Source organism: Agelaius phoeniceus, chromosome 3 (assembly GCF_051311805.1).
Source record: "Agelaius phoeniceus isolate bAgePho1 chromosome 3, bAgePho1.hap1, whole genome shotgun sequence".
Taxonomy (NCBI): domain Eukaryota; kingdom Metazoa; phylum Chordata; class Aves; order Passeriformes; family Icteridae; genus Agelaius; species Agelaius phoeniceus.
The window spans coordinates 71326725-71353831 of NC_135267.1; the positions used below are offsets into that span (position 1 = coordinate 71326725).

Here is a 27107-nt window from a genome sequence, read left to right on the forward strand (position 1 = left end):
GATGGTCTCTGGTTGTGTGAGAAGACATGTGAGAGTGGCATGCTGTCTTCCCCCCAGTACTCGCCCCAGGAGCTGGAAGAGCTCTGGAGATTAAAGGAACTGTGTGGAGATCCATGTAGATGTGAGGAAAGATGATGGACTTGCCTTGGAAAACAGGGTAGTGTACAATGATCATGGAAAAGTGTACATTTGGATTCATTCCTGGAACAATAAGAAATACTAAGGTACCTTTTAATGCTGGGTTTCAACTGAAGTATAACAATATTTGCACATCCCTTTTGATAATTTCAAGTGGACTGATACTATTCATTTTCTATAGTATAGATGTTGATCAGACAAAAACCAAAATGTTCAAGATTAAAAAAAAAAAAATCCTTTTTAGATAAAGTCAAAGACCTACTTGTAATTAATAAATGCACATAAGAATGCCAACTAGCCTGTCTTTTGTAAATTGAAGCACTACTGATTTGATTCAGTATGGGGCTGTTCCAGGCTCCTGTGAGAGTTGTGCTCAGCACCAGGGCAGCTGGTAAGTCTTGCTGCAGCACATTCTGTGCTGTCTGAGGGGCTGCCCTCATCTGTGCAGGGACAGGGACAGCAATGGGGGCTAGGATTTGTGATTAGTTTGTTTATATCATTGTCATTTTAGATAAAAATAAAATCAAGGTTTGCTTATACCAAATCTTCAAGTACTGCAAACTTGGCCTGATTTAGGAGGGATTTCTGAGAGCTCATTCTGACTAGATGTGAATCTGAGGTTACACAAGTGAAAGTAAAATAAGCTTGAGGAACAGCACGCTAAAGATTGTAAAATAAATAGCAATGCCTTGCAGTGTACTGAGAACTTATTTATAATGTGGTATGTTAACACTGTTGGGTAGAAGAAAGGTCTGGCAGATTTTGACCTTAATCATCTAAGGTAGATACTTCTAAAATTACTACTGGATTTTGTTCACTATAAGGTTGTTGGATGTAGGTGAAAACAAAGAGGAAGTGGCCTCTCAGTGCAGCACTGATCTTGTCTTGATAGCAGAGACATCACAACTCAACCCTGTACTCGGTTCAGTAAAACAAATTCTCACTGCTGCTGGGGGAAGGCAGTATAAAATTCTGGCAAAAGGATGACCTTGAGTTTTATTTAATTGAAGCATTTAAGCACTGTTTGGTATCTCTCCAGTAGGACAAATGAGCAGATGTTTTCATGGAGGCTGATGATCAAGTTGAGGAGTTGAAAGTACAATTGTACAGCCCTTTGGTTCCACGTGTGTGAAACTCATATTCACCTGTATGTCTGTTTAGGCACAGCCTGTCCATGTGTCTGTCTCTCTTCTGCAGTTTTTGTGTCAGCTTTTCCTTCAGTCCAGAAAGAGAGTCCCTTCTTTACCACCGTACTAACACACAGTCTCCACTTTCTATTGAATAAAACTGCAAAGGCTTTAAGTCATTGTCTAGTTCAACTTCTTTTCCTTCCAGCTAGAATGAGAAAGCAAAAAAAAAAACCTAATCAGACTTACACTGAAATCCCTTCATGTAAACCAAATAGCAGGCAGTTGCAGTCAGGGAGAATCTGTCCTATTACAGGAATGAAATTAGGTCCTAAATGACAGCATGAAGCCAGCTCTCCTCAAGTGAAATTAATGTCTTTATATAGTATTTTAGAACATGCTATGGACCTTTAGCAGCATGAAATATTTTGTTTTTCAATATCTGTTTTTAACTCACTTTAGAACTTTTGTAGGACAGTTTCAGGTCTGAACCAGGAATTTTAAACAGGCGATACAGCAGTCCTTTGACCTTCTGAATCGTCATAGACTCTGTTGAGGGGAGAGAAAGAAAAGTTATTGGAAAAATGCTGCTGCCACTGAGCTGTAGCAAAGTACCAGTGTTTCACTTTACTTGCTTATAGCAACAGTGAAAGGCTGTATTGCTGCTTCAGTTCTAACACTGCAATAATGTCTAAGGTACCTGAAACCATATCTGCTACTGTCAAGTGGAAAATGGTTTCACCTGTGGTGGATAGGGCAGGATGTGCTGCTACAGAGTAAGCACTTTGATCCCATACATCAAGTTAAAGTGTTACAGCTTCATAATTTACCTTTTTTGAGTTTATATTTCTACATGCTAAACTAAGTGACCTTTGGGACACACACTAGCCAGGTTCTGACTACTTGCATCTGGCGACTGTTCCTTGCAGTTTTCATTACCAGGAATTGGCTTTCCCAGCACAAGTAAGGAAATGGCACGGTGGAACTAGTGACATTCTTAGGAATGGTATTGACTTATTAGTTCCAAAAACATTGTCAGCAGAGTTGTTTATATTATGAAGTCAGTTATAGGAAGGGGTATTTTTTTGTAATGGATCTTGAATGAGTAGATGTAGTTTGTTCCAGAGGTGATACCTGTGTTTGCAATAGATAAACTCAGTATTTTGGTTGAACTTTCACTTCTTTTGAAGCTTTATCTAAAGGCACAGCAATAGCGAGTTACTCCTGTAATACCACACATTGTACTTAGACAAATATTTTTCTATCAAACATTTTTGTAAAAGCTGTATCTATCTGATTTTATGCAAGTTGTGATAATAAATGTGATTTTTATTTTAGAATAAAGCTTGAATTCTTCTTTTCTCTCAGACTTCATTCTGACACATCTTTCCAAAACATCAACTTAATTTAGAATGGTCTTATTCATTCTAGTATCACCACAGACACTAAAACTTCAAAGCATGAATTTGATGGAGGTCAGAACTAGACTTCTAACTTCATGGATTAGATACTAGACCTCAATATCTAGATTTACACACTGTGGTTGCCTCTTAGGACTTCATGTTCTGGTTACTTGGTTAACACATCCACCAGATTTCATCCCTGTTAATAGACCTTTAATTGCCTCAGACTATTAAACATGACACCAGCAGCAGAGCATCAACTTTACAACAAAGCATCACCTTTACATCTTTGAACTGGACTGAAAGTAAGTATGAAGGCCAGAAGAATTATGACTTTTCAAATAATTTCTGTCTTTTTCATTTCCTTATATGACAGAGGAAAAGCTTTCAGGAGCTGACAAAGCCAGAGGCAGCTGCCATTATTTAATACAGTTGTTTGAAAAGGAGCAATGAAACAACTACTTGAACATAAGCCAAGACTTCTTACCTGGTAGTTTTTTCTCCACTGGCTTCTGTTCAGGTTTCTCAGGACACTTAATTGTGAGCGCTTAAAGAAGAAGGGTGAGGCATTAGTGAAAGAACAATAAGGCCTGTTCTGGCAGAAGCATAGTCTTTCTGTCTCTTTTTATTACAAATTGTTTCCCTTAGCTCAGCCTGGTCTCTCAAAAATTAGGAGGTAGCCTGCATCTCAGCAATTAAGATAACATTTAGTCATTATCTGAAAAATTAATTAATGAAAATAACCAAGTTTTATTCATCTTTGGTAAATTATTGTAGAGGTGACTCCCTAAATGCTTAAAGATTAAAGATTTTTTGGTCAAAATGAGTACTTAAAAATGCTTAATTTCTATTTAATTTTTAAAAAAATAACCTGCAGTAGAATGGAAATTGCTTATTCAGTTTAAAACAGGCTTTTGTTCCTCTCAAAAGCACCATACAAAGACTTTCGAAGGACATAATTAGCCTAATTATTTTACAGAGATTAAAAGACTTATTCTTAAACAAAGGTTTATTTTATGTCTAGCCAATAAGACTCCTTGTTCTATTTAGTCTTCCACTTAAATGCATTAGAATGTAATGCCTATTTTGCCCATGAAGTAAAAATTTTCAGTTATTCTATCAGCTGGGAAACACAGCTACATGAATTTGCAAGTCGAGGATGTAACCTAGATTAAATATGTAGACAGCCCCAAATACCAAAGCTACCCATGTTTTTCTTGTCTGTCCTAAAGAAGTTATAGAAAAGGTAAAATACAAAACAGAGCAGCTGAGATTAAAGCCTGAGATGTCTTCTGTAAAGAAGCCATTCACACAGTCAGAATGGAGTATCAATAACCTTTGTTCTCCATTAAATCTCAGTTGAGAAAATCATTTGGCTTGGGTTGAGGGGGAAAATGAGAGTACACAGAATCAGCTTTCCAGTCAAACTCACTGAGACAGTTCAGAAAATCAAAATTACAAGCTGGAACTTTTTGTTCTCCATCTACACCTAGGAGACACTAAGCTCACAAAATATTCTAAATGCAGAAGGAACAATTTTGACCATTTCTGGCCTCTTACTCAGGAGCTGATTTTTCAGAGTCAAAGGCTGTTGTCCCTTCAGTTCTCCTTCTTCAGGTGCTCCATATTCTGTTGGAAGAAAAATAGAAGAAGTAAAAAAAATAGAAAAGTAGTAGAACCCTTCAAAGACTAACACTGAAGACCTAGGACCACTGCGGTGCAGGATCAGTCAGGCGTTCCCTCGGCACAGCCATGGTGGCCCCTGCACCACACAGTGCTGCGGACACGAGCCTCGTCCAGCTGCTGCAGCATCCAGGACAGGGGTGTGGGAGAACGGATGGATGGATGGATGGATGGATGGATGGATGGATGGACAGACACAGGTGCTCAGGTCTCTGAGGCCAGGAGGCAGAGTTCCTGAGGCATCAATGCCCCAAAGGATGTAGTTCTGTGCAGAAACCCACTGGCACACAGGCTTGCCAATGCATGGGCTTTCCTAAGGCTGTAGCAGCACATGGGAAAAACACCCAAGGGGAAGAGAAATTGAAAACAGACCAAACCAGTGCTGCCACAATGCCAGAGGTGAGGAAATGCTATTGTACTCTGCTTGTACTTACTAAGACAAAGTGCTGGATATCTAGGATGGGCAGCAAGAAATTCTTCACTTGGTTTGTTTTTCTCTGGGTTCCAATGCCCGCCAGCTTCTAGCCAGTCCTTTCCAAATATTTTGCGATAATCAAGCTCTGCTCCTCTTCTTTCAGCAGGAAGGATCTGTACTGACACAGGAATGGCACATAATTTAATTACATAACTTATAATAAAATTATATAACTTTCCAGAGAACAAAATCTAATCAGTGCCACAGACTCCCTGGTCTTACTTGATGTTCAGTATGTTTCAATGCTCCCAAGAATCTTACAAACCATGTCCCCAAATACTGAGTCATCCATATATTCAGTATATTTTAGAGCCATTAAGCCCCTCTGTGTACTCACTGAACCATAAATTAATACCTAAGCAAAGATTTTGCTGTATATGGTGATGCAAGGATGCCTTGTATAGCAATGGGTCAGATGCTGCTTCTGCTCTCCTTTATGATAAACATTTGCTGAAAGTTTGATTTGGTGTGGATTATGATATTTCTCTATTGCAGAAGGCAAATGTTGGTATTGCTGTCACTGAAACAGATCGGACTATGCTGCTTTTTCTATTTTTTCTTTCTTTTAAGAGTATGGTTTTTTGTTAACAGTCCTGCAACTTCAACACAATTCCGGCACTGATAAAAAAACACCATTGACCCATCTAGTCCAAGTCCCCACTGAGTTAGCAATACTCACAAAGAAGGCTCAGTCTAGTACTGAGCTTGTGACTGCCCCACTGACAAGGGGATGGATTAGTTGGCACTTTAATTTTCCTGCACCCAAACAATCAATAATCTTAAAAGAAATTGAAAACAATTCCTCAGGCAGTGATTTAAAGTTTTTGCCAGACTCATGCAATTTGTTGAAGTATCACACACCTCACAGTTGTTCAAAACCTCCAACTGGCTTATCTTGGCAATAATGAGCTGTTTCAGGGTCTCTGGGTTCTTCTCTGTGTCCACGAAGGGGTTATTGTTACACTGCAGTGCCCGCAAACTTGGCAGTTTATCAAGCTCATTGATAGATGACCACTGAAATGGAAGGGAAGAGTCTTTTGAGGAAATATAAAACTTCATTTCAGAACAATACTTGGTAACACTGACTTTTCCTGTACAACAAACGTGACTGGAAAAATTCTTTAGATCATCTGAACCAAGTACTTGGATCCTGTCCGAGTAGCTAAGGAAAGAACTGCACTCCATTTAATTAAAAAACAAACCAAAACAAGAAATTCGAACTGTAGATCATTAGAATTCTTTGAGAGAAATTATAAGGTAGCTGCCATAACATAAACGTGTTTTTTAACGTTAAGAAATATTTTTACATTCTTAAACTATGCCTCTGTATTGACCAAAGTGTTGAAGAGTTACCTCAGAATCTTACACATAAAATAAAATTTTAAAAAGCAAACTTAAAGTTACTCTTAAACAAAAATGCATTTATTTACAAAATGTGAAACCATCATAATCTAACCTACCTGTGATATTTTATTGTCATTTATTGCAAGGCGTTTTAGCGAAGGAAACATTTTAGTTTTGCATCCTAGGAAAAGAGTAACAGGAAAACAGTGAAAACTTTAAATAAACAGAATTTTAAAACTATAAATAAATTACTTCTTTTACATACCAAATCCAGCATCAGGAAAGTGTATAGAAGATATCCCAGTGTTTCTAAGTATTAGCTGTTCTAATCTGAAATTTAATAGACACAATCATCACTGTATGTGGCACAGGAAGTTATTTGCAAAGAGATACAACCTGATTTTTTTTTTCTTTTCTTAATAAAGATCTGCAGCTTTTGATGTGGTGCAGCATCACTGACAAATGAAAAGCAGCCTCACAGGCAGTACCCAGACTTCAGCTGTGTTCAGGGAATAAAATTTTCAGTGAGTAAGTGCAACAATTTCAAACTTTCAGAATGGCTCCTGGATTTAAAATGTGGCATTTTCTAAATGATTTTTTTTTAAATAGCTTGTGGCTATTGAAAATCATGGCTGCTGTTTTGGTGTACAGGGTAAGATGATAATTCTGCAAATTAGCAAAGTGTGGTAAATCACTTTCATTTCATAGATGTATAATGAAAACCTAATAACACACAGCTGAAGAATGTGTTATTATACAACAAAAGCAAGATTATATTAAAATAGCTCAACAAAATAATGCAGTTACTATCCTCAAGAGGGCAAAATGCCTTTATTTCAAGATCTCATGAATCTTTCATGCAACATCAATACTATCATATTTCAGCCAACAAGGACTATGGAGATGAATATCTAGGACAAAGAATTTCCAGCAAGTTTGTTTACAGCTACCTGGGGAGCTGTGCTATGAGATGCAGCTGATTTCCATCCAGTAGCTGGTTATCTGAAAGGTCTAACAACTTCAGGGTCTGCAGGACATTATCAGGCCTGATATATTGGAAAAAAACAAACACAAAACCAGAGTATTTAAAGTTATTGGCCAATGAAAACACTATTTTCCTAGGTATATAATTGCATGCACGCAATTGTGCACATTTATAAATGTTCTGAAATACATCATGTGAAATTTGCATCAATTATTGTTTTGGTGATGTAAATGCTACAGGAATGTAACTTTATGTGCTGTGTAACTTTGTGGTACACCAGTGGCTAACAACTGACTGACTCATGTTACTCACCGTTCCAAAACTGTAATATTATTAGAAGAAAGGTACAACTCTTCAAGTACTGGCCATCCTTGAGCACAAAGAAGAACCTAAGAGCAAAACTTTATTTAATATTACAAAAGATGGGAATATTTCAGAAATTATATTTCATGCAAATTTGCTCTGAATGTGTTCAGAACAAGCTATGGCTCCCCAAACCAGAAGAACAATTATTAAAGATTTCCTAGTCTTCCCTTTCTTCCAGATGGCTCTCCTGTGTCTGGATCTGCCAGCACAGATGACATCAAAGGGGTTCTGCAGTCACAGGACTGTAAGTCCCAGGCTTGTGGCCACGCTCACAGCTGAGACTGGAAACTGAGTGAATTCATTCAGTGAGTTGGAGTGACCTGGTATTCCCTATGATGAGGTGAGGAATTGGCTGTACAAACTCTATACATGTGCAGAAGTTCCAGAAACTATGTATAGTATATATGTATATAGCTAATACACATAACACATCTGATAGTATATTTTAATATGTTAATTTTTCAGAGCTTGAAGCCTTTTCTGTCTTGGGACTGTGCCAGTCTATAACTCGCTAGAAGCCAAGAATTGCATGAATTCAACACATCCTGAAGTTTTCAAGTTCTCTAAAGAAAATAAATTCATTCAAAAAAGTCTACAAAATGAACAAAGATACTTTTGTTTTAGATCTTATGCCCTGAAATTGCATAAAAGATATTATTTTACTTTACACAGTTTTATTTAACTTTACACAGCATGAATCCATCCAGCTGCAGATCCATATAACTAACTCATAAGAGGCACCATGCCAAGGGTAAACACTGAGATCTCCTCCAGAGGCAGCCTATGATTTGGAGCTCAACTGTTTCACCCCCAAAAATATGAAAAAACCAACTTCCTGTCATATCTGTAACACACAAACACAAACTTAGATATAACAACTTTTCCTGTTCTAAAGCAAGAGTAGGGAACAGATATTTCATCTCTTTAATCTGATAGTGTTCCCCCATATCAACAAGATAGACCAAAATAGGTATGCACTGATGATGAAGAAGCATGACAAGAAACCTGCAGAGTCAAGAGAAATGAGGTGCATGTTCAGTAACAGAGATTGCCCCACAACAGCCCAGCATTGGGATGGATGGAATAAAAAAACTGCACAAACCTGAAATATCTGCACAAACCTGAAATATCTGAAGATTTTTCAATATGACTAGAAAATTGCTAAATTATAGGTCACAGCACAATTCCAAAAAACTCAAATTGCCAAATTTCCAGCTACTGCTTAAAATAGCTTCCTCAGAAACAAAAGTTCACAGATCTGACACTGTGAATTAACCTTCAGGAAAGACTGGGGCCTAATTGTGGAAAGCTGATGGGGAGGTAACAAATACCCAGAAGAGAGCCACTGATGCTCTCAAACCAGAAGAATGGAAATGCAAGAGCCATTGCAAAAGAAATAAAAATGAGAACAAGAAACAATTGTCACCATGTAAGTTCATGATGTTCCTGTATCTTCAGTCTGTTTATCCCAGGAAGCAAATAATATGATTGGGAAAGGCACAAAGAAGCTAAACAGGAATTAAAACTATGAAATGGAGAATAGCTGTTCTCAGTTACTTTCATATAAACCATTGGGACTTCCTAAATGAAATTACCAGGCAGCAATATCAGAACCCAAAAAAGGTTGAATTTATGCTAAATGCTATGCACAGCAGAATTTTCAAATGGGTCCTTAATACAGTTAGATAAATCATGAAACAAAAATATTCACAAATATTAATTAGAGGTATATAGTCTTGAGCTCACAAAGCCACACAATTCCAGATTACTTTCTAAGAAGCTCTTACCATGTGCTTACCCTTTGCCTAGAATTTTTCCCAACTACCTGCTGCTACTTGCTAGTGTCAGAAGCATGATCCTGCACTTCTGTTCTAACCCAGATTTTTCTTTTACCCTGTATAATAGTAGATTATATTATAAATACAAAATCTTAGTTTGAAAACAGATTCACAAATATAACATTATGATTTAAAAGCTGAATAAGAAAGAAAGGGTTTGGAGCCATAAATACAAATTCATTACACTCAAATGCATTAATTCAATTTCTAAGTCAATGGCTGCTAACTTTAAGTCATTTTACAGGACATTTTTCCCCCCTTGAAAGTTATATGTTATGTTTTGAACAATCAATCAACAATTCTACAGTAATAAGCTCTTTTACTGATATACTAATAATCTCAGAAGTATTTAGATATATGCAAATCATATACTAATGAAAGAATTCTTTCTGAAAACAGATGCTCAAGGCATGTGAATGTGGAGCTATGCATTACTGCATAACTGTTAAGCATGTCCCTCTCCTGTGAAAAATACTTCAAAACAGAGGAACAAACTAAAAAAATCCAATTATAACTATCTCAATGCCATATATTCTTACATATAACAACAAGTAATCTTGAAATGCTGTTCACCGTAAATTGTTTTAATTAAAATTAAAACACTCCTAAGACTTTTGCTTATATTGCCATCAACGATTTAAATTTATTTCTCATTTGCTTGGATTATGTTCATGACTATTTTCTATTTGAAAGTTGAATTTTCAAGTAACTCCCCTCAGAGCTTAAGCAGTGACATTTTCAAGTAATTTATTCAGAGAGTACTGATGTCAGGCACATGCCTTTATTTTTCCCCTTTTGTTTGACTGCCCTGGAACACCACTTTCAAGCACAGGCTTATGTCTCCTAACTTACAGGGAATGAACTGGAACAAATTTATAAAACAGATTTTGGAACCAAAGATGTCTTTATGGCCAATGATGAATCATCAACTAAAACAGATTTTCAAAAAAAGAAAAACCCAAAAGCTGCATAATTTTAAATTGCTCTGGCTAAGCTGGGGCTTTCTCACTGCAATTGAGTTAGCCCTGGAGAACTCTGATCTGCAGCCATGGCTCCAACCAGCCTTTCAGTCACCCCATGGAGGGATGAAGGACAGCTGCTGGCAGGTACCAACATTTTAAACACCACAATGAACAGATTTACTCTCATGAGCACTAGGTGACATTTAAAGTGTTTGCAGCCACTTAATTCTTCCATTCCCTTCACCATTCATGTTGCTGCTACTATGGAAGGATTATGGACTCTCCTGCCATAAATCCCACAAGCAATCTTAAGAGTACAGTGAATGGACAGTAAACAAAAACACAGCAGTGACCTTCCTCTAGTCCTGCTGCAAGACAAGAGAATGAAGAAGCTTCTTTCTATTCAAGCCCCAGTTTTGTTAAATGCTCTTTTACTGGATAGCAGCTAGCAGCTGAAATCTGAAAAGTCATGTAACTTTACAATGCAGTACTACAAAATCTGACCCTGAGAAATCCAAATAACAGTTTGGAATTTAGAAGCTATTCTAAGAACCAGGACACTGAGATGCACGTCTTAAGCCCCATCTCTGAAAAAAGGCCCACTGCTAACTATAGTTGACAACAGGACTTCATTCCTAATAAGCCACCACACCAGGAGAGTCATTTAAGTGTGCACATGTTTCAGTGCCTTAAACAAGTCAGAGCTTTGTTTATCCTCTGCTCTCTGCTGCCAATAACCAGGCATCACGTGGTTCAAGAACCATCAGTATGGGCAAAGATACCAATCAGTCTCCTGCTGATGCAAAGTGAGGCCAAAACAAAGTTTTTCTCATCGTAAGGAAATATTTTCTTTCTCTTTGCATTTGTTCTATTGCATGCAGACAAGTACACGTAAATTATCAACAGCTACCACAAACCAAAAGGTTTTCACTTAAAAAAAACTTTGGGACACAAAGCTATATTGTACTCCAACTGCTTTCTTTTGATTTGGCAATTTACAGATCTAGATGAAGTAAAATGTTTCTTATTAGACTCCTATGCCAATATTACTTCCTTCATTATGTAGGAAGTACATTAGTCAACATGTAACCAACACAGTTACCCCACAGCACTTTTCTAAGGATGATTTGATTTCAGTAGAACAATACAATGCACAAATATTTATTGTGTTTCCCTTGCCTCAGAAACTTAATGATATTAAATTTTAAAAAAATCAGGAAAGGCTATTACCTCTGTCCATGTTATTTCAGTTTGATTAAGGGCCAGAATCTTCAAGTTTGAAAATGCACTGGATGTAAAAGTTGATGTAGATGGAAACTTCATTTTGTTTTCACTGCATTAAAAAAAAAAAATTGCATAATGAATAATCACATTTATTTAAGTAATTAGTTTGGAGCTACATATTAAAGAAAGAGAAATTTACACACCCCAAAAATTAAAATCACTGCCAAGATGTCACATATTTTAAAATATAATAAAATATATTTCTAGTTATATTCAAACATACTCTTTCCTAATTTATTTTCCTGCTTCCAGAATGCATATTTATTCCTCTGTGGCCTCTTTCACTAAGTTTTCAACATGAAAAGAATGATTTTCATTAATATTAAATGAAACAAAGCCAGAGCTTGGGCTTAAACTCCTTAGTGTTGACTGAAAATGAAGAGCCCACAAGACTATCCAGACCCCAGCAAAACAAAAGTATGTAAAATCCCCTCTCAATAGGCAAGTATCACTACAAAGAAGAAAAGATAAAGATCCTCAAATCTGCAGTCTTCAAATCAGTTTTCATTATTCACCCTGAAAGAGAAGTTTTTATTTCTTTCCTAAGGCATAATCTACCTGCATATTCTCATAAAAACTGCTCAATGTAGTTTATAGTTACACACTTATGGGTAAAATTTCCACATAAAAGCTGGTGGATGGTTAATCACTTTTATTCTTCTTCCAACATTCCATGCACAAAAAAATCAGTAACTGATTTACCTTCTTTCTTTTTTAAAGCAAACAGAAGGTCAAAACAATACAAAACTGATTCAGACTATATCAGTTTGTAGTTGCAAGCATCAGATTCCAGCATCAATCTCATTTTGTTTTCCATTTTTTTACAAAAAATTTCTGAAGACCCTTCAGTCTGGAGTACGCTTCTCAACAATGAAAAACTGAAAAAAATTATTCCAGGTGAATTAAAATAAATTTCTCTGTATTCTGATGCACGCTGATAACAATAAATCATTATATGCTCCAGGCAAAGATAGATTTACAAATAGCACCCAGGTTGCAAACAGCTGTTCATTGCTAAATATTGAAGAAAATAGAACACCTATAACTACTTTAACAATACATTTTTGTCACAATAACAATAAGAATAAATATAAAAATCTGGTGATTTAGGCTACTTAATCCATTGTGTTACTTCACACCAGAAAATTATTGCGGCATGTGCCAATTACAGTGTATAGGTGTGTACTAGAAATGTTCTTTATTTTGGAATTATTTTATGAATTTTCTTGTTTCAATACAATTGGAGCTTTATTTAACAACATCCTCCTTCCTTTTCCAATGTCATCATTGTACAGGAAATTTTCCCCTAGATCTGTCACCATGGTCTCAACAGTTTCTTATCAGCATCATTTTAGGACAGAAATAGACAAAGGTTTCGGATAATTACGGTTTAGTCAAAGCATTATGGATAATTAAGTTTAGTGTCAAGACATGGTTGGCTAAACAAAAGTGGGTTCTTAAATGCAGACCTGCCTGAGCAGCCAGAATGTATCAATAATAAAAAAAACCCAAAGATCAAATCTTAAAACTTTGAAGAAAATGTTCTCCAGAACTTAGTTTTACACAGAAGCTGAACTCCTAGGGTTCTTCTTGAATACAGATGTCAGAAAAATATAGCCCACATTACAGCCCACAACTTCAGCAGTTGCTTAAAAACAAGATTTAAAAAAAACAAAAAAAACCTTAGCTCCCATTAGAATAAGTCTCGTTGTATCCAGTTACATTTAGAAAGCTGAATCCTGAGCCTCTTGGTTTTTGTTCCTACCCCAAAGGAAGAGAAACCCAAATATGAATATTTATACCTGACATTAAGTGTTTCCAGATTTTGAACTTGAGAAGCAATAGCTACTACTGTCTCCCAAGATGATATCAGATTTTTTGATAGGTTTATATGCCTCATATCTGAAATTTCTTGTTAAGAAAAATAAACTTATCTCAAAACTGAACTTCCTTTTTTCAGAATTAGAATTAGGGTTTCGTTTTGAATCAAAGAGAAATAGATTACACTAAGGGATGGTACTGCTCAGTTACAGCAAATTCTATTTTGATTTCTGATATGGAAATGGCTTATAGTTTTATAGAAGAGCTTAACCACACAAATCCTCAAATGGATTAATTTCTATACTGACAGGAACTCTTATAAGTCCTTAAAAATTAACAAATAAAAACTGCTTTGTAGTTTTGTAACACTGCCACCGCATGCAGTGTACTAAACAGATTATTTGCTATATATTGGAAACCTCTGCTGTCTACAGAACATATCAGTTCTACTTCTATATGGTTATCTATTCTAGGGAATTTTTAAAAAAACTATTGCTGGAGCCTTCTGAAACTGCAGTCACAATAACAACCTATGACTACACTTCTATTTTTATGCACAATTTGCATTTCCTCTCAAAAATTGTAGGCGCCTGGCTGTTTAACTTTTTAACATTACATTAAACTTTTAAATATAAACTTCAGGTTTAATTTTTTCTTTTTTTTAAATAAAAGGATACAAGCATCATTCAGTGATGTGAACACTTGGAATGCTAAAGTATGTACTTTATTTGTGGCATCATACAATACAGCAAGAAAAGGATACTGGCACATGTTCTGCTGATTTCCTCTTCCTGACCAGCATGGCTCACTGCACACTCACGCACTGAGATATTCACCAGTTTGTTCAGTTGTCTATGTGAGAAAGAACATTCTGTTAGGTAATCTTCAAACAGAAATAGGTATGTTACATAAATGCCTGGTTTTTACAAGTCCATAACATCCTTTTCATGTGTATCTCCTTTGGAATTAGCAATGTGCAGATTACCACACTGCAGTGTCATTCGCACTCAAAAAGAGATACATCTCTATTTTTTGCCTTTACATCACTACTACAAAATAAGTCTGGTTGAACCATAGTTCCAACTGAAATAAAGAGTTGGTAAAACAGATTAAATATAGCTGTGCAAATTGGAATTTAATTAGAGATTCTGAGTTAAAAAGGTTTCTTGTAACATGTTTTTCAAGAGGTTCAGAGTTATTTGGGCAGTCTTTGTATCACCCATCAGAATTATTTTTGACTGCTTAGTATGCTCTGGAAGAAAAGGAGAATAGTTGTGGAATATCAGCTCAGAAGGTGACTGCCACCTACTGAACTAATACATCTCTTCTGCTGGAGGCCATTAGAACTGCAATTTATAACACATCATTAAGTTATTTCTTTTCTTATCCTTCTAGGTACATAAACATGACATCAACTGATTGAAAAACTTCTTCACTAGCAGTACAGTGACTTTCTGTCTTTCCTCTCTTGGTTAGAAATTAATTTGTGATATGAGTAAACAAAGACTACAAAACACTGTACAATATTTAGAAAACATTAAAATACATCTATTTTAAAAAGACCATGCATGTGTATGATGACTGCCAACATGATGATAATTTATTGCTCATTTCTCACCAGATATCATCATCTGCTTCTTTATGAAACCTGAATGAGGATTATTAGCACTTAAACATGACATAATCCCAGTTTGTATTTGTAAAACCTGTAAATTAGGAAGGCACAATTGGAGGATTTTTTGTCTCCACCACAGTGCAGTCTGGCTTGCTTTTAGACACAATTTAATGTGCATTGCAATCCTTACAGTTTAAATACCTTGATTGATCAATCACTAATAATGTATCTTAGATTTTTTATATATAATACTTGCCTTTGCTGTTCTGCAACAGAATCCATGCCAACAAATTCCACAGTCTTCGTTCCAAATACTACGGTATTCCCTGTGCCACATTGAACATCCTGGTTATCATTCAATCCATACCGATCCTTTACTGCAGTAAGAAAATCTACTCCAAAATTTGCCTTGTTTGGCCGGATGAAGGATCCTCCTTTAGGATGCCTAGAATAGAGCAGTCAGGAAAAGTTGAAATATAAACTGTTATCTTAACATTGACTAATTAATTACTGCTTTAAACAGAAGTACTGAGAGCAAAGCAGTCAAAAGGCAATTCTACAGGCTAATTGTAAACATCGCTGTTCCCAGCGAGCCAGGTAAGACTCTCAGAGTATCTTTGATAGTACTTGATAGAAGTTCACATAGTGAGATACCATGAGAACTGGAGCACCAGCTCCCTAAAATGTACTCACACATCAAAATTACAGTGTCAGTACCATTATTAAAAATTGTGGTGGTGTTCGCAGGGGTCCCAGGACAAAGGAAGATACGAAAATGTTGACTCCATGTTTCAGAAGGCTGATTTATTATTTTATGATATATATTATATTAAAAGAAAATGATATATTAAAACTATACTAAAAGAATAGAAAAAAAAAAAGGATTTCATCAGAAGGCTAGCAAAGAAAGGAATGGAATGAATAATAAAATCTTGTGGCTGCTCACAGCCTTCACACAGGTGGCTGTCATTGGTCATCAAGTAAAAACAATTTCACATGCTGGGTAAACAATTCTCCAAATCACATTCCAAAGTATCAAAACATGGAGAAGCTGAAGCTTCCCAGCTTCTCAGGAGAAAAGATCCTGGCAAAAGATTTTTCATAGAATATGTCTGTGACAAAAAATAACTGCTCTGTTATTTCCAAACTCATTATGAAGTCAGGTTCTCCAGAAAAAGAAGTTTCTACCTAAGGATAGACACAAAAGCTACCTAAATCATACAATAAATGTGCCTGGAGTTTTATCAAAGCCTGAGGAATACTCAGACTAGTGAATGCTACATTGTATTTGACTTGCATAATTCACTAGTAATTCACACAAATGACACAACATACAAATTGTAGCACTCAGAACTCTTATACAAACACAAACTTCGAAAAATCCTGATACCAACTTGGTAACAATTTTGAATATTCAACAGAAATATCCAACCAATAATGCATCTTTAAGTCAGTTCAGGGGAGTTCCTTGGCTTTTCTTGAGCACTGAAAAAACTTTGTTGCATTCCCGTGTCTTACCATGCAATTGCTTTGACATTTTCTAGCAAAGTTAGTGAGGAAACACAGTATCGGGGAAGAACTAGCAGAGACAAGTTATGGGAATGGTGTCACAGAGCAGGCGAGGATCTGATAGGAGCATCAGCCAGAAAACATTGGGAAGAAAATTGGTAGCTATGAATATCTGTCTGCCATCAAGCTGAGAAGACAACAGGCTTTGGCAGGAAAGTATCAGGAGGAAGACATCACTTATGTAAATAAAACTTCTCAAAACAGCATGTGAGCATCAAGTGTCTAATTAACAAACCATAATATAAACCACCAGTGCTACAAAGTTCAAAATTCTCATACAAAAAACCAGTAACTAAAGGCCCCAAATCTTGTTAACCTATTACAAGTAGATGGAATAGTTTGACACCATGTATTCTCATTTTTGTTAAAAAATCAGTGCTGGAAATTTCCTGTGCCAGTTTCATTCATTAGCCTTTCTACTCTCATATCCTTAAGAAGGACCTAGGTAGAAACTCGATAATATTTACTTTCAAACTATTTTCAGTCTAGTTTTGTAATGACTATGCTTAGAGTGCAATGATTACAAAAGAAGCAGAAAGGCAAATAATATAGAAAAGAATATAAATCTGGTATGAACTTTTCATGTTTAGTAAGCATTTTTAATACATTTTTAATCCAGTAACCTTAAGTAATTTCTTCCATTCCTTTGAAATTCTTCATAGCTTGCAAACACTTGACTGATTTAAATATTGAACTTTCTCAAGTGTAAAAATGATGTGATTCTTTCTTAATACCTCTTCTTAAAACAGTAAATTGCCTTTTTACGATCTGAACGAGAACATCTCTTGCCTCCAAATATATTACTTCTGCATTTAATTAAGTCAAACAGCTTCATAGATGGCAGATAGTACAGGATTCTGCTTGGGGCTCTGGAAAAAATCCTTGTACTCCTGTCTATCTGTAATTCACACTCGGTACCTGCTGTAAATTTATTCTGACAACAACTATCCAATTTCCTATCACCATGATTTTGTCATCACCATCCCTCTACACTCTACTGGCATCTCCTTCTTCATTTTCTGTGCAGGAACCAGTTCTATCCTTAGGGGAAAAAAAAAACCCCAAAAAAAGCAGAGGAACCTAGCTACCCTGTCCCCTGTATTATAAAGCTATAGGAAAATTTTAGTGTATTTATCTCTCAAGACCCTTCTCTTTTTGTCCTGATCAAAAGGTCATAGGTTTTCTCTCTCTTGTTGGTATCACTTTCCATTACTCTGCACACTATTATAAGTTAACTAATGTATATTTAAATCCATTCCAAAGCCTAAGCTTCTTTTTCAGTTCCAGTCTATTTATTTGATCTACTTTTTTAGGAGCTGTCACAAAAGACAGGAAGGAAACTGCAATAGGAACCTATTTTCAGGCAAAATTATTGCGCATTCAAAGAGAGAAGTCACTGTAATTCATTTTCCCTAAAACACATTGCCTGTAATTAATTTCACATGAGGACATATGAACTGTACAAGCTGCATGTACATATCAAACAAATAATGTACAGCACATGAACTAAAGCAAAACCACACCTATTAGCCATCAGTCTTCATAACTGGGAACTAAACAGATAAATCATAATCCAAAGAGTCATCCAGCATGCATATTATGAGATGGAAGAACCTATGGATTACTGATCGACCTCACTTAAGATGAACACTCAGAAGTCTGAGAACAGGGATTTTGTTCTCATGTATGCAAATGTCTGTCTTGCAGCCAGAACAAAACACAGTGAGGAAATAGAGTGGTAGAAGATATGGTCCAATTTCCTTAAGCAGAAAATGTGGAATATGCACAAGTGGGGCTCTGGCAAGTGGCTGGCTCTAGTTAATACTGACACTTCCTACTGACTTTTAAAATAGAGAGGTTGACCCCAATCTTAGAAGTCATCTTCTAGGACACTTCCTATTCATGATTCAGTAGCCTGAAGCATCCAACCCATCTGTTCGCATGCCCAGGGTGCTTCAAGGATATTCATTAAAATTGAGATTAGCTGTCAGCTTCCACTGAGTAAGGAGGAAATTTGGCATCATTCTTTGCTAATGTAAAACAAAGTGATGGCACTGCTTATCATTACAGGTACATGATGGCTCTTCATATGCTAGGGAAATATCACACACACACATTTCTCAGTACTGAAGAAAAATCAGGAGTACATAAATCATAACAGCTACACACTTGAGCTGTCTGAATGCAGAAGCTCTGAGCCATGGAGAGAGATGTCAGCTTTATCAGCCTAGGCAGTAAACATTGATCAAAGGGCTTCTTTGCCCAGAAGAGTCTGTTTGAAATGATCAACTCCAGATAATTACCACCATGACTGCAGCAAATGCACTATAAGGCTCACAATGTGTCATAAAGTAGAGCTGTTTGAATCCATGCATGTCTATTCTACACAGATCTGAACAGATCTCTTCCCTCTAGGGGAAGGTGTTCAACAGACAAAACTTCTATTAGAAGAATCTACACACAGCAGTAAAGAAAATCCTTCAAGTTTTAGAAAGAGGCCATGGCACCAAACAATGCTTATAAATGCCACCTGACACTAACCTGCCATGGTGTATCAAATTTCTGATTGAACAGCAGAAGTTTTGCAAGCATGAGCAAGTACTTCAAGTTCTTGAAAGTTTACAGACAGACAGACATGAAACTTGACTCTGGGCTTTCAAAAAACAAGGAAAGACAGACAGACATCTGTAGTTTTAGATGGTATCCTGGGGTTCTGCTGGTGCACAGTACATGCTTGAGCAGCGGTTAGGGACAACCTTTTGTTTCAACACAGTTCTACTGGCAGCAAAGAGCACGAGTTTCTGATGAACAAAACTTCTTAACTGAAACCTTCTCAGGAATCTTAGGAATGCTTTCTGCCTCTGCAAAATGGAAATAATTTTTTTTCATGGGCACTAAAATGATGTTTTTTCCTGTATTTGAAGAGTTTGTTTCTGCTCTAAGTAGATATTCCTGGAGGTGAATGTGTCACCCTTGAAGAAAAAACAGCCCTAATTTAATATAAACAGATCTTTCATGGAGCAGATAATCTCGAATCATCATGGAGCAGATCATCATGCAACAAGTATAGGACAACCAGGGGAGGAAGGTGTGCTTGAAACCCACATTTCCCAGGGGAACACATGCATAAAAATGTGTCAGTGGGTCTGTGGGACATGTTGGAAAGCACACTCGTGTTTCAAAAGCTGTATACAAATTTTAACACTGTTTTAAGGCTTGATTACTCATTTCTCTTGAAGGACTGTGAATATAATTTAATTACATGATACACTACTGCAACTGACAGCTAAAATAGTAGCTTCCTCAGTTATTAAGAAACAAGATCCTATTATCAGGGAAAAATTGAACACAAAACCACCACTAGATTGTCCATTGCCATTTCTAGCTGATACTGGGTTGATGAACATGCTCATGATGTCAGCATAATTTGAAGCATGGCTGTTTTGTTCCTTGGTATTCATATTCTTAAGAAGTTCAATTATCACCATATAATGACCCAGATAAACATACTGCCACTGTTTATGAAACATAAAAGTTTACGTCATATTTTCAAAAAACCTACTATAGAGAAAAACCTACATAGAGCTGTAAGCAGACCTACTGTTTCAAGTAAGGACTTGAAAAGAAAGAAGATTCTCTGGTAATGAGAATCTCAAAATCCGTTTTATTTTCCTCTTATGCTCTTATTTTCAAATGTCACTCTGAAAGATGTATTTTTTAAAGCAGTTATTTTCAAAATTGCCTTAAAAACACTTTCACTGCATTTGTTTACAGCACAAGCTACTTGATCAGCTGCTTCTGCTTATCAGAATTCAAGGAGTGAGCAAAGTAGGCTTGTAGGCAGAGGATACTCATGATAAGGGGAAAAATACAGCATTTTTTTTAGATGTGTATATTCATCTACAAAGAAACATTATTCCCTCCTAATCAGTAGTAGTAAAGAAGTGATGTTTTAAGTTGTGGGAGGGTTTTGTTTTTCAGCACCATTTTGCTAAAATAAGGTAACTATTTCTTACTTAAGTTTGCCTACATTTTCCCAATAGTCAATAAAAGAACTACAAATGTGTCTGCCCACAGGAAGTTATGTCTGTGTCTTGGTGGGCTGCTGGAACCATGTATTCTCTTAGAATCCAGCAGGACCTCTTCTGATTGGAAACTAGCCAAGTATTGAAAGAACAACATGTTTAAAGACCACAACATTTACATTTGTTATAGGTATTGAGCTTCACTCAAAACATTGATTTTTACATCAAGAATGAAGGTGTCTGTCTCATCTCCTGGAAGCACACTAATGGCTGCTAAAAACCCAAGAGTCTATACACTGATATATAAATATTATATACACACAAATGTAAAGCACTCAAGTATCTGAAAAAACATTCACGAAATGTTCAATTGCCTTTTCTGTCCAGAGAGATTTGGAATGGTCAGACAATTGTTTCTACTGTTTCCTCCTGCAGCAGAACATAGCTAGCTTCAACTTGGAAACTGTTTCAAGTAAATTCAAAACATTTAGGAAGCAACTTCCACCAATATATTAATTTAAAAGACATGATTGTGCTAAAAACATGATTTCCAATTCTTTAGCTGAAACAAAAAATCCAGCAATGTTGACTTTTTTCTTGTATTGTGTTTAGCCTCCTCAAGCCTTGTTTTATTATTATTTGATACAAGGGAAAAAATATCCAGTCCTCACAGGTGGGTGTTCTTCTTATTTTTCTGCAGAATAGATTTTATTCTCTCATCTTTCACCACTTCTATGCTCAGGAACTTACTGAGCTAGCAGTCTGCAGCATTTAAGAGCTATTGATGACTTCCTTCTATGAACTCATCCAGTTACTATTTAACTTACAAACTTTCAGCTGTTGCATGTGTCCTGACATAGATATCAATGACTTGCTGCAGTTAATATCCATCTTAGAGTCCTGTATTCCACAATTTCAAACATGTTAAGTGCTCAAACCCTTTCACTTAAAAGTAATGCATGCATATATTTAAAAACCCCACACAGCTGCACTATGTTTTGCATGTACTAAATCCAATGAATATATTTAACAATTCCTTAGTGATACAAATATAACCCAAATCATTCACAGGATTTTGGCATTTTCCCTTAACAAGATACATGCAAGTCAGCTTAAATTCAAATACAAACTGTATTTAAGACACTTAATATGGACCAATATTTCAGTTCAGAATTACTTAATGAAAGTCACTAGGAAATATTGATTTACTAACTAAAGCAAAAGACCTAAAACCTACTAAGAATAGTAATAACATCCAAAAGTCTCATTTTATAACATACCAACATGACTTGTTTTTTCTAAATATTTACTATACCCTAATAACTGGATAAATATCAGTGCAGAAGCCTCTATGGGTTAGCTAGTCAGAGCACTCAGAATTATGATCTTTTTAATATTGGCCAACTGATAACAGAAGGGTTTGCCCTAAAAATTGCCAAAGGGCCTTTTCCCATGAGCATCTTGTCAGCACATATGACCTGCCAATGCTGTGAACCAACTCACCTGCACTTAAAATACTGTGTTCCTTCATAGCTGCCATCATGCTTTCCCCTCTGAGGATCATCCCATTCCACGCCCAGCCAAATTCCTGAAAAAAATGGTTGATACTTTTTTAAATTTACAGCATCATATCCATAGAAATCACGGCTGGAAAGAACCTCTGCAGTTCACTTAGCCTAACCTTCTCTCTCAAAGTAGGAGATTATCACCAGCACCAAAAAAAGTCAGGTAATTTGTTACCAAGCCAGACCCTGAAAATTTCTAAGGAGAGAAAGATTGCAACACATCTGGTGAGCATATTCCAGTGCTGCATTGTAATGTAGCAATGTAATGGGAAAGGTTTTCCTGCTGTGGCCATTATCCTTTACTGTATAATCTAGTACTTGTAAGAAGAGTTAGGCTCTGCCATCTTTGTACCCAGCTGTCAAACAGCTGCAGGAAGCCATTGGATGGCACTTTTTCTTCTCTTCACCACATTAACCAAGCCTAGATACCTCAACCTCTCCACAACACATGTGATGGTCTGTGCCCTTTACCATCCTGGTAACCTTCCAAGACTCCTCAAGAGAGGAGATCTTTGAGATCCTATCAAGTTTTGTCTGCCTCCCTCTTGAACTGGAGTAGTTCTACAGCAGATTTTTACATTATTCCAAGTGTAACCTTGTCAAGAACCCCTGCACCCAGAGAGGGTGTAGAACTGGAGTAGTTCTACAGCAGATTTTTACATTATTCCAAGTGTAACCTTGTCAAGAACCCCTGCACCCTCTTCCTTTAACTTGCAGGCCATGTTCCTCACTTCCCTCTAAGGTAACCCAGTACAACATGTATCTTGGCTTGTTACAGGGGTCACTGCTGGCTCATATAAATAACAGTATCCAACTTAGCTCCCAAGCCCTTTACAACAGGCTCTCTGAGTCACTAATACTTCCTGGTCACAGAGAAGTGAAATTACACAGAGAAATTTATCCTCCTTAAATCTCTTGGGCTCAAACCTAAAGTTCATAAACCTTGACCTGGACTGCAATTCTATCTTGTATCACAGCAGCCATTTGAGGGTGAACACTGTTCATCACCCAAGTCACTGAGGAATACATGAAACAATACACACTCCAGCATTTACCTTTGTAGTACCCACTCATTACCAGATGTCAAGTCATTAATTACTTTGTCACTTGACAACTTTAGAATCATTTAACAGTCCATTCACCTACCTTGTATTTCTTCAGCTTCCAAATAAAATTCTTTACAAAGACATTATTCAAAGACTTACTGAAGTCAAGGAATATTGACTTGTTCTCCCTTCATCCACATTCACAGTCATATCATCATAGAAAGTAATTACATTTGCCAAGCACAACTTCTTCTTATTTACAAGTACCAAATACTCCCAACTACCATCCTGTCCTTCACAGGCTTGGAAATGGATTCCAAGGAAACATGCTATGTCATCTTTCCCGAAACTGAAGTGAGGCTCATGAGTCTACATTTCCTGGTCATTCTTCTTGCCTCTTCTAGAACTGTATGCAAGGCTGGTCTTCTTCCAAGCACCAGGAATCTTCCCATAAATTGGAACATCTATAGTGGGTTGACCCAGGCTAGATACCAGGTGCCCACCCAAAGCCACTCTGTCACTCCCCTCCTCAGCTGAGCAGGGGAGAAAAAATACAACAAAAGGCTCGTGAGCTGAGATTAGGACAGGGAGAGATCACCCACTGATTACTGTTATGGGCAAAACAAGACTTGGGGAAAGCAATTGAATTTATTATCAACCAGAATCAGAGTAGCCTAATGAGAAGTAAACAAATCTTAAAAATACCCCCACCTCAGCTCTCCCTCTTTCCTGGGCTCTACCTCCTCCCTGAGAGGTACAGAGAGGTGGAGAATGGGGGTTACAGTCAGTTCATCACACCTTATTTCTGCTGCTTCCTCCTCAAAGAGGGTGGTCTTTCCCCTGCTCCAGTGCAGGTTCCTCCCATAGAAGACAGTCTCCATGGAGTGGTCCAACACAACTCCTCCCTACAGGCTACAGCATGCTTCCTTTGGAACTGCTCCAATGTGGAACCCTTTGTTCATGGGGTGTAGTCCTTCAGGAAAAGGCTACTCCAGGACACAAGACCTACCAGGAAACCTGTTCCAGCAGGGCTTATCTCTCAGGTCTACCAGGAGCCTGCTCTGGTGTGGTCACCACTTCCTTTCAGGCATCCACCTGTGTGTGCCTCTTCCATGGGCAGCAGGTGGATCTCTGAATCCCTGCTGATCCCCCTGGGCTGCCAGGAAACAGCCTGTCTGTCTCAGTAGATCTGCAGAGGAATCTCCTCTCCAGAGTGGGGAGTACGTCTTTCCCCTCCTTCTTCATGGACCTTTGTGTCTGCAGGGCTGCTCCTCACACAGCTCTTCTATGGCCACAGCTACCTTCGTGCAAAGAGTCTCTTTTCCTTCCCTTTCTTAAAGAAGGTTTCACTGAGGTGCAACTACCATTACTGACAGGCTCAGCCTTGGCCAGTGGCAGGTCCACCCTGGAGCCGGCTGGCAGCAGCTCTGTAGGACACAGAGAAAGCTTCTGGCAGCTTCTCTGGTGGCAGATGCCACCCCTGTAGCCCCTGCCATTCTCAGAGCCTTGTCACACAAACCCAACACAATATGTTATCAAAGGAACACCTGGTCTGGGGATCTGCTGCTGCTGCTGCCTCTTACCTTCTCTGACTCTGTCTGCACAGAGATCAGGGGAAAGACTGTGAAGTTCTTCTTACACTCTTTTTGACAACTCTTTAAAAAAAGAGTTTGACTGACTTTAAAAAAAAACACCCAAAACCCTCACAGAGATTAGAACTCATTATATTTACAAAAGAACAATGAGGAAAAATCAAGTTGTAAATTGCCTCGTTTTACTCGACAGTGTTTTTTTTTAATTAAGAAGAACATGAGTAGAACCTCGAGAAGAGCCATAAAATGTGAAGATTATTACTTGTGTGGCGCTTACCTGCAGTAGGAGACACGCTGCCCACATAGCGCACAGTCCCGTAGTCGGTGCCACAGGCGACCCGCCGACCCAGCGCGTCGGGAGGCAGCCCGGTATCCATCCCGGGGCCGCGGGAACCGGGCTGCTCCCGGACCTGCAGGCACAGGAGAAACGCCCTTAAAACACGCGCAAGCCACTGCTCTCACAACGCCCCTACCTTGAGCTTCTCTTTTGCCTCCCGGCGCCACCCCGTGCCGCTCCCCACTCCCCGAGCAGAGCCGGCTTCTGTGGGCCGCCCTCAGCCCCCGCCCCACACGCGCAGGGCCGCGGCCGCCACTCACGCACCGGCGGGGCCACTCCGCTGCCGCACTTCCGCCCCGCGCGGCACCCACCGCCCCGCCCCGCCCGGCTCTCGGAGCGTTCCGATTGGTCACGAACCCCGGGCCAGCCCTGCCCTGGCCCGCTATTGGCCCGCCCCGCCTTCTACTCTGCTCGAGACACCGCCTTCAGGGGCAAATCGGCCTGGGGCGTCGCCGCCGTGGAGCTTTCTGGGTAATGGTGTTCACCGAGGTGGCCCCGCTGCGCGGGCTTGCCGGCTCCGGACTACAGCTCCCAGCAGGCCGCGGAGTGAGAGGCGAGTGCTCTGATTGGGCGAGCGGGGCCCGCGGGGCGGTGCCGGGTGTCCCGCCCGTCCCCGAGAATTGCGCCTCCCTGGGAGTGGCCGCAGAGTTGCGGCGAGCGGTGAGGAGAGAGAAAAGATGTACCGGGGAAGCGCTGCTGTGCTGTAAAGCAGCACGGAGTGGGCAAAGCGCTGCGGCACCGGTGAACCGACACTGAGCAGAAGACGGTTCCGAGTTCGTAGCTCAAGGCTGGGGCGCTGTCCCGGGAGCAGCAGCTGAGGAGAACGTGGGCGGCTCGCCGAGCAGCAGAGCTCCCCCGGAGCACCCCCGGGCCTGGCGGACTCCCACACGGTTGTATTCCTCTGTACGCTGCTACATTTGCTGCTGCGTTTAGTTCAACATTCAGTATTTGGGGGAAATATTCCGGGGGGGATCCAGGAAAACCATGGTGTCCACTGTGCGTAAGATTAACAGCAAAAAATGAAAGACTTGACTGCGTTCTAGTACCAGTCGGTGAGGAACAGAAATTGAGTGAGAGCTCTTCAGTTTGACAGAGATAGGTATGGCAAGATCTAAGAGCTCTGTTTGTAAAAATCAAAGTATCCTAATTGATGTTTTTCACCTTTTTTAATCTCTTGTGTTTCATAGTTCAGTGTCTCATAACAGCTTAGTGCAAACAATATCATTTGAATGTTGGCACCACCAAGACTGGAGCAATCATGACAGTAAATAATCAACATCAGCTCTTCCAGTCCTACAGCTCCATTACATTAAATCTGTCTGTCCTTTTGGCAGGCAGCATATTAATACTCTTTACTCTGAGGCTGCGATACTGACTACAGAAATGAGATATGGGTATTTGGTAACACTACTACATTCCAATCAAAACAATCTGGATAATGTGTATATTCTTTAGCATGCTGATAGCTTGCATCTTCAATTAAAAGGCTTTAAGGGTGCACTTTATTCTCTTGCACAAAGGGGACAGCCCAGCAAAGAACTCTGTCCCTTTATTTCATAGTCCTCCCTTGCCATAGGTAGTGTGTTAGTTCAGGCCAACTAATAGAATTGGGGGAAAAAATAGATACCCTAGTCCTTCTTCCACATTTTTGTGGGGCTGCTGTCTCATCTGGGTTCCTAAGCCCACTCATCTCCCACAGAGGGCACTCTTGGAACGATCTATTCCAGTTTCAAGCCATGTAGCTGAAGGTACATGGAAGTGGTACAAGTGAGAGCAGTGAGGTCTCTTGCTCTCCTCTTGACTCCCCCACTGTTCCCAAGGTCAAAGTTGAGAGCATCCTCCACTTTGTGTACTGCCTGTCAGGAAAGGCGCTGAAAACAAGAAAATACTTCTTTTTGCTCTTTCTGACCCCAGCTGCCCTTGTTTTATCCC

At 38.6% G+C, this 27107-nt stretch overlaps 2 protein-coding genes across 3 annotated transcripts in view; one reads left to right on the forward strand and one right to left on the reverse strand.

Annotated features, from left to right (window-relative positions):
- B3GALNT2 (beta-1,3-N-acetylgalactosaminyltransferase 2) overlaps positions 1-2621 on the forward strand; it is a 29902-nt gene extending 27281 nt beyond the window's left edge. For both annotated transcript variants that reach the window (XM_077175581.1, XM_054629583.2), the window contains exon 12: positions 1-2621. In XM_077175581.1, the coding sequence (XP_077031696.1) occupies positions 1-135 (135 nt within the window). In that variant the 3' untranslated portion in view covers positions 136-2621.
- Positions 1104-25530, reverse strand: TBCE (tubulin folding cofactor E). The gene is made up of 17 exons (XM_054629579.2): positions 25440-25530; positions 25116-25248; positions 22139-22223; positions 15298-15486; positions 14190-14278; positions 13408-13507; positions 11552-11654; positions 7468-7544; positions 7121-7216; positions 6436-6500; positions 6287-6351; positions 5688-5840; positions 4786-4939; positions 4229-4297; positions 3156-3215; positions 1723-1814; positions 1104-1473 (listed from the first exon to the last, which is right to left on the reverse strand). The coding sequence occupies exons 2-17, from the start codon at positions 25213-25215 to the stop codon at positions 1381-1383; spliced, it is 1590 nt and encodes a 529-aa protein (XP_054485554.2). The 5' UTR covers positions 25216-25248; positions 25440-25530; the 3' UTR covers positions 1104-1380.
- Between the last annotated feature and the right edge of the window lie 1577 nt (positions 25531-27107).